The sequence below is a fragment of the Vidua chalybeata genome, chromosome 11 (assembly GCF_026979565.1).
Source record: "Vidua chalybeata isolate OUT-0048 chromosome 11, bVidCha1 merged haplotype, whole genome shotgun sequence".
NCBI lineage: Eukaryota > Metazoa > Chordata > Aves > Passeriformes > Viduidae > Vidua > Vidua chalybeata.
Window position 1 is genome coordinate 13,484,792 of NC_071540.1, and position 6,874 is coordinate 13,491,665.

The 6,874-nt window shown below is 53.1% G+C and overlaps 1 protein-coding gene and 1 long non-coding RNA gene across 2 annotated transcripts; one reads left to right on the plus strand and one right to left on the minus strand.

Annotated features, from left to right (window-relative positions):
* Positions 1-1,115: 1,115 nt before the first annotated feature.
* MLKL (mixed lineage kinase domain like pseudokinase) lies at positions 1,116-6,468 on the plus strand. The gene is made up of 10 exons (XM_053952917.1): positions 1,116-1,586; positions 1,776-1,889; positions 1,992-2,166; positions 2,268-2,365; positions 2,491-2,626; positions 3,191-3,275; positions 3,676-3,824; positions 4,023-4,072; positions 4,543-4,683; positions 5,774-6,468. The coding sequence occupies exons 1-10, from the start codon at positions 1,130-1,132 to the stop codon at positions 5,824-5,826; spliced, it is 1,458 nt and encodes a 485-aa protein (XP_053808892.1). The 5' UTR covers positions 1,116-1,129; the 3' UTR covers positions 5,827-6,468.
* On the minus strand, positions 5,467-6,126 carry LOC128793599 (uncharacterized). Its single transcript, XR_008432839.1, has 3 exons — positions 6,056-6,126; positions 5,897-5,987; positions 5,467-5,796 (listed from the first exon to the last, which is right to left on the minus strand). It is a non-coding gene; the product is annotated as an uncharacterized LOC128793599 (long non-coding RNA).
* Positions 6,469-6,874: the final 406 nt, after the last annotated feature.

Genomic DNA, 6,874 nt, shown 5'->3' on the forward strand with positions numbered 1-6,874 from the left:
CACACAATTTCCCCATCCCCTCTTCCCCACTGCATTTCCTGTGGGCAGTTCCTTCTTCCATCAGGTAAAACCCAGCACAAGGGCGTACAGCCCTTGGGAATACCCCGAGTAGCTTTCTGAGAACTGGGAGCTGTGATGGCGTGGGAAGCTGGGTTGCACAATGTCCCTTCCGCTGTGACACCCTTTAAACCCGCGCTCGTCCTGCCGTGCCCCTCCAGTCTGCGGAGGCAGCCGAGGTCAGCCAAGCAGGAGCAGGTACCAGAGGCTTTCTCCTGGCAAGCAGACGAGATCCTTCCTTGGGGGCCGTGCTGGAGAGAGCCTGAAGAGGACGAGAGAGTGGCTGCAGCTGATTCTGGGTGCGTTTCCATCTCATTTCCAGCCAGTAGAACCTGGCACCCCTCTCTTAGCGTTGGCTGCATCAGAGGGGCTGCTGCTAATTTCCCTGCAACAGGGGTGGTTTTCTGTCCTTGCTACCTGCATGCGGGCTGGGAAGCAGGCACCATCCTTGTGGGGATTCTGAGCGCATAGAAAGAGCTTGATATAAAATCAAAATCTTAAGCAGGCAGAACGGAGCTATGGGGAGAAAATGGGGAGCAGCTGGGGATGCTGGGGCTGTGAAGATGTACAAACCTTTTTTAGATGGGTGACTACAGACAGAGACATTGGGTAGAAATAAAATAGACCTTTACAGCCAAAGATATGAGCTCTGTGGGCAGGAACCCAGGGTGATGCGGGGCCAGAGCCAGGAATGCTGCCGGGGGATGCTCCTCGGGTCACTGATGTCCCGGCTCCTCTGGGTGGAAGCTCTCTGGGATGGCTCACACTAAATTAATGTACATAAATCAAGCCAAAACATCTCTTGCTAATGCAGAGAAAGATGTGCCACTACCGCTGCTACCGATGTCTCTGCGTGTGCCTGCTCCAGTCTGCACAAGCAGCTGCAGTGGCAGGCAAAGCAGGGAAAGCAAAGCAGCTGGAGATGTGAGGGGCTGTGGGAGGATGTGTGCCATATCAGGGTGTTCCGTAGGGTGGAAGGCGTGCAAGAGCTGCATCTGGCTGATCTCTGAGGCTTACCTTCACCAGACACTACCAGCCCACATCCCCAGTGGCCAAGCCCTTTGCTGCAAGCATGGACATCGTGGAGAGGGTCCTCTCCGTGGCCCAGGCCATCCATGCCCAATTCGAGCAGGTGAAGTGCTGTAAGCACCAGTGCCAGCGCCTCGTGGAGCGCATCCAGATTCTGCTGGAGCCCGTGAGGATCCTTAGGGCTCAGCCACGACAGCACATCTCCCACCATGAAGAGGAACTGATGAAAAAGCTGCTCCGGGCACTGGAGGAAGCCCAGAAACTCGTGATGAAATACAGCCAGACCAGCTGGATCCAGAAGTTCCTGCGAGCCCGAAGTACTGGTGAGGAGTTTGTCTGGGTGAATGAAAGCCTGGAGGACATTGCCCAGGGGCTCTCGCTCCTGCTGCAGGCAGAGCAGAAGCAGGCTTTCCTGGAAGCTTTCCAGTCAAAGACATGTCGCAGGCAGGATGCTGAGGACCTGAGGGATGACAGAGCTTTCTTGGACCAGGTGATTGCAAGTGAGTGCATTTAGCAAACCCTCCTTCCCTGCAACTGGTGGTTGGCCCTTCTCTCCAGCTGTTACCTAGCTCTGGCTTGATGGCCACGGCCATGAAGAGCCAAAGGGACATTTAAACCATGAAAAAAATAAATCACACAGTCATGCTTGTTTATCCAGTGGCCCAACCTCTGCTTGTTTCTCTGCCTAGGTACTGAGGAGCCCAAAGATGTGTTTGAGGAGATCTACATCGACAGGGAGTGTATGGAGAGCAAGATGGACTGGATGAAAAGTGAGCTGAACAAAGTCATTCGTGAGATGGAGCGTAAGTCAGTGTCACACCACCTGCACCCCGTGCACTGGATCTTTTCCCCCCAAGCCCTGCCTAATGTGTCCCTTGTTCCCTTCTGGTACATGGTGGGAGCAGGCTTGAAGAAAGTCAACGTTGGCAAAAGGGAAGACATCACTGAGATCAAGCGAGACCAGCTCACTTTCTACAGGCACCTGCAGGACACAGAGAGCTACGACCTTTATGAGGGCGAGTACCTCAAGTACCCTGTTGCCATCAAAACCTTTAAGAGGCCACTGACCACTGACCCAGTGTGAGTTGTCCTGGGTGGGAATGAGTGTGGCCCCAGGAGTGTGGCACAGCACTATGCCATGCCTTGTTCCAGGGATCTCACCACGCTGTCCATTTCCACAGCAAGGTGAGAGACATCTTTGAGAAGGAGATTCAGACCCTGAAGAAGTTTGAGTCTCCAAACATCCTTCGCATGTACGGGATCTGCATTGAGGAGAATGGTAGGGGTGTCACATTCATGTCACCCTTTTCCTCCCCTGCCATCCCCAGTGCTAGCTGGTGGCACGTGCCTTGTTGTGGTCCCCTCCCAAGAGGTGGCACAAGGCAGGATGATTTTGCCTTGCAGATGGGAGCCCCTGCTTCTCCATCGTCATGGAGTACTGTAAGCATGGGACACTGCGGGATGTGCTGAACAAGCAGCAGCACCTTTCCTGGGATATCCGCATTCGGATGGCCCTGGGAGCTGCCAGAGGCCTTTACAGGTGAGCACCTGTATAAAGCAGTGAGTAACTTCACCTGATGATCCAAAAGCTGAGTGCAGCTTCCTGGTATCTCAGAGCAAGCTGTGGTATCCTGTTGGACACTGATTCCCAGTGACAGCACCTTGGGACACTGGGATGGGAGGCTGGTGTAGGGGTAGGTAGTGGATTTGGATGCAGTAGCTCCCATCTACCCTGGTCACTGTCCCCTACATCTGGCTTCAAGCCTGCAAAGGCCTGGAAGGGGGAAATCCCCTTCCCCAGATCCACGGGGCAGATTTGGAAGTAGCCTGCAGCACAGCAGTTCTCCTTACAGCTCCTGCTCATCCACAAGGCTTGTTGCTTTGCCCACAGCAGCTCTTCCAGTGCCTGCTGGAAAGGTTGGCTTGGCAGGGTTGATCCCCCAAGACAGGCAGAGAGCTGCTGGCTTCTCTGGTTGCACGTCAGTCATTCCCTCCACGGCAGGAGGGAGCGCCGAGGTGGGGATGGGTCAGTCCATCATCATCATCATCATCATCATCATCATCATCATCATCACGTGTTGTCCTTGGTTCCATCCATCTGCAGGTTGCACCAGACAGGGGAGAAGTCCCGACTCCATGGCTGCATCTGCAGCAGCAAGTTCCTGGTGGCTGGGGATTACTGTGTGAAGGTAAGCACCACACTTGGAGATGCTTTTGGGAGTTTTAAATGGTTTTGTGGATGTCTCCCTCTGCCAACACTGAAGGGAATTGTGATGTCCAGGATAAAATGGGGTAGTGGCATCTCCCCTATGACTTTAGGCACTTAAACCTCCCTATATTGGTCTTATCATCAGCCGAGTGAGTGTTCCTAAAGCATCCAGCCTGGAATGAGCTGAAGCTGGGGTGATTCACCTGCCTTCACCTCTTTTTTTTGCTTGCAGGAAGAGACTCGTGCTGGGCAGCACACACAGCTGCACACCAGCCTTTACTGCCCAGGGCATCTCGCTCTGTTTTTTCCATCTTGGGGCAGCCCCTAGCTGCACCACAGGTTTCCACTTCTCCTTTTCTCTCTCTTATTCTCTCAATCAGCTGTCAGGATTTGAGCTGTGTGAAACAGAATCATCCATCAAGAGGAAAGCCAAGAAGGACTGGAAACAAGTCTCTATGTTGGCCTACATCGCTCCAGAGAACCTGAAAGACATCAGCTACCCTTACAAGAGGCCCTGTGAAATATACAGGTGTGTCTGTCCCTCCCAGGAGATGCCTGTGAGCAGGCAGCTGTCAGGCAGAGTAGCTGCTGAGCTATGGAAGGAGGCCAGGTTTAATTAGACACACAAGCAAATGCTTCCAGTTGGCATAGCCCAACAGTCCTCTCCACTAGAAGGGAGGAATACATGGTGGAATGAATACTAACAATCTTGCTTGTCTCCTTCCAGCTTTGGGATCGTTCTGGCAGAGATTGCAACCTCCAAAATCCCATTTGAAGGTGAGACAGAAATATCTGGTTCCCTGCATAAAAGCCACATGGCACAGTGTGGTTCCTGTCTGGCACTGGATGCTCCCTGCTCCTTCCCTGAGCATCCCATGCAGGTGCCAGTGGCAGTGCCTGGTGTGACTGACAGCTTCATAACTTCTCCTGAAACTACAATATAGTAAAGTACAGCTTGTAATAAAGCAACCTGCTTAAACCACAAACATGCAAATAATTTTTGTTTCTATTGGATGGTCCTGGGCATTTAAGCGTAAACACATCTTGCTCCACTGAAGCACAACAGTGTCATGCCAAATACAGTGGGATTCATTGCAGACAGAGTTTGGGCCACTTCCCTGCTGGCTTCTCCCTGCCAAAGGCTGCAGGCAGGCTCTTGGCATGGCTTTGCGCTGGGTTTCCTCCCCAGCACCCTCCTGTGGCAGCAGAGCTCCATTCTGACGCTCCTGTTTGCACTTGTTGTCTAGGCTGCACTCCTGAGGAGATCGTGGAGAAAATCTGCAGTCACCATTACTGGGACCCTCTTGGGGAAGATTGTCCTGAAGACCTGAGGAAAATCATTGAACAGTGCCGGGCCTTTGACCCTTCCCAACGCCCTTCTGCCGAGGGTAAGTGTCCCAGACACCTCCTCCACAGGCCCTTTGCATCCTTCCATCAGCTACTTCAGCAGGCAGTTTGCCCCTTATTTCCCATATGAATTTGCCTGGCTTTGTGTTTCGGGATCCTGCCTTGACCTTCCTTTTTATGCTAACAAGTCCCCCAGTTCCAGACCTCACACATTAACATTTATTTACCCATGCCATGGCAATAATCACCAGGCTGTTTGTGCATTTGGCATCACATAAAAGTAGCTTTTTCTATCAGACAAGTAGGGGTAGGAAGTAGGGGTCTGTGAGTTATCCCTGTTCAGATCCTGTAGATCCTGTAAGTCAGAGGAGCAGCCACAACACTCTGCAGGAACATTTCCTGCCTTGGACTTTAAGCAATAAATTGCAGTCTTGGGCATTGCTCTGTGACAGGGGAGTTTTCACTGCCTCTGAAGTTGGTTTGTGTCTGATCAGACGAGTAACTGGTGTCCATCAGGAGATACAACAGCAACATCGGGAAATGATAGAGGAACGTTTCTGGTGTGTTTGAAGTCACAGAGGTCATATCCTTCCCTTGGTTGATCTGTCTAAGGGAAGAAAACTTCCTTCAATTTCATCCACTCCATCCTACAGGACCATCCTACAGGACCAGTGGGAAATGTGCCCAAGAAACCACTGAGTGTCACGTTTGTGCACTTCCATTTCCCACCAGCACCTCCCTGGCACAGGGAATAGCCCTGGCTGAAAAGAAAAATATCATTAGAGATGTTGACAAAGCCACACTGGGGGAACAGGATAGTTTTATTACCCTAATATGACCATAATCCAACACCTACCACTGTGTGGTGTTGAGCTGGAAGGATATTTATAGTTTATTGCAGATGTTCACAAGGGTGTTTCCATAAACACAGCTACTTCTGTTTGGGCTGTGCTGTCTGCTCAGGCCTGTCCCCTGCTAATCCCTGCCCGTTTGTGCTGGCCCAAGGAGAGAGTGACTCCGTGTCCCAGTCGTCATCAGTGAGGGAAAGCCATCTTCTCATCTGTTTAAAAAATCCAAACAAGCCTACCACAAATCCTCTGTGCCGGTTAATGCCATCCTTGTGTTTTGCAGAGATTGTGGACTCGCTGGCTGACCTGGAGAAAAGCAGAAACCAAGGAAGTTAACTGTGGAAAATGGGGCTGGGTGACCAAGGGCAGCAAGCCCAGGGGTGCCACTCGCCCCTCTTCCCCTCACAGAGACTGATGGTTCAATGCTCCCGTGTTTGTTTCGCTGTGTGACACCTTCACCTCGCCAAGGGGCCGTGCCTGGGTGGCCTTGGAGGCAGCTGGGGAGAGAGGTGACTTGAAGAGAGGCTGCCAAGAAGCCTAGGGGGACCAGAGGGATGGAACATACTTCTTTTAGAGAAAAGACTGAGGGAGTTGAGCCTGTTCAGCCTCGAGAAGAGACGACTGAGAGGGGACCCCATCAGCGCCTGTCTCTATTTGAAGAGAGACTTCAGAGGATGGACCAGGCTCTGCTGGGTGGCGCCCAGCAATAGGACAAGAGCCAAGGGGCAGAAAATGATACATAGGAAGTTCCACTTGAATATGACGAAGAACTTCTTTCTGTGTGGGTGATCATACACTGGAGCATTGCCCAGAGAAGGTGTGGAGTTTCCCTCACACGATATCCTCTGGCGATATTCCAGAAACATCTGGATGCAATCCTGTGAAACGTGCTCTAGGACAATCCTGCTTGAGCAGGGAGGTGGGAGCACATGACCCTTCCAACCTGAGCCATCCTGCGATTCTCCTCCGCCCCGCCCCTGCCCACCTCCGGCTACCCTGGGGCCACCTCCGGCTCCCCGTGGGCTCCCCCCAAATCCTTTCCGGTTCCGCTCGGCTCTCCTCGCGGTTCTCCCTGGTTTTCCCCGGCCCTCCCCCCGGCTTCCCCCTGTTCTGCCCGGTTCCCCCGGACTTCCCCAGCTCCCCCCGGTTCTCCCGGGCTCACTGCGGGCCCCGCCGCCATGGCAACGCCCCGCCCACTTCCCTCTGCTTTGAATGAACTTGCGTTCCCGCTCTTTCCGCCACGCGGCGTCTCCGCCAATGAAAACTCGCTCCCCTGCCCTTGCCCCGCCCCCTATGCCGTCAGAAGTCTCGTTGCCCAATCAGCCGGCCTTCACTGCGGCGCTTTGACCAATCAGAGCACGCCCTGCCTCCCTGCCGCTCGTCC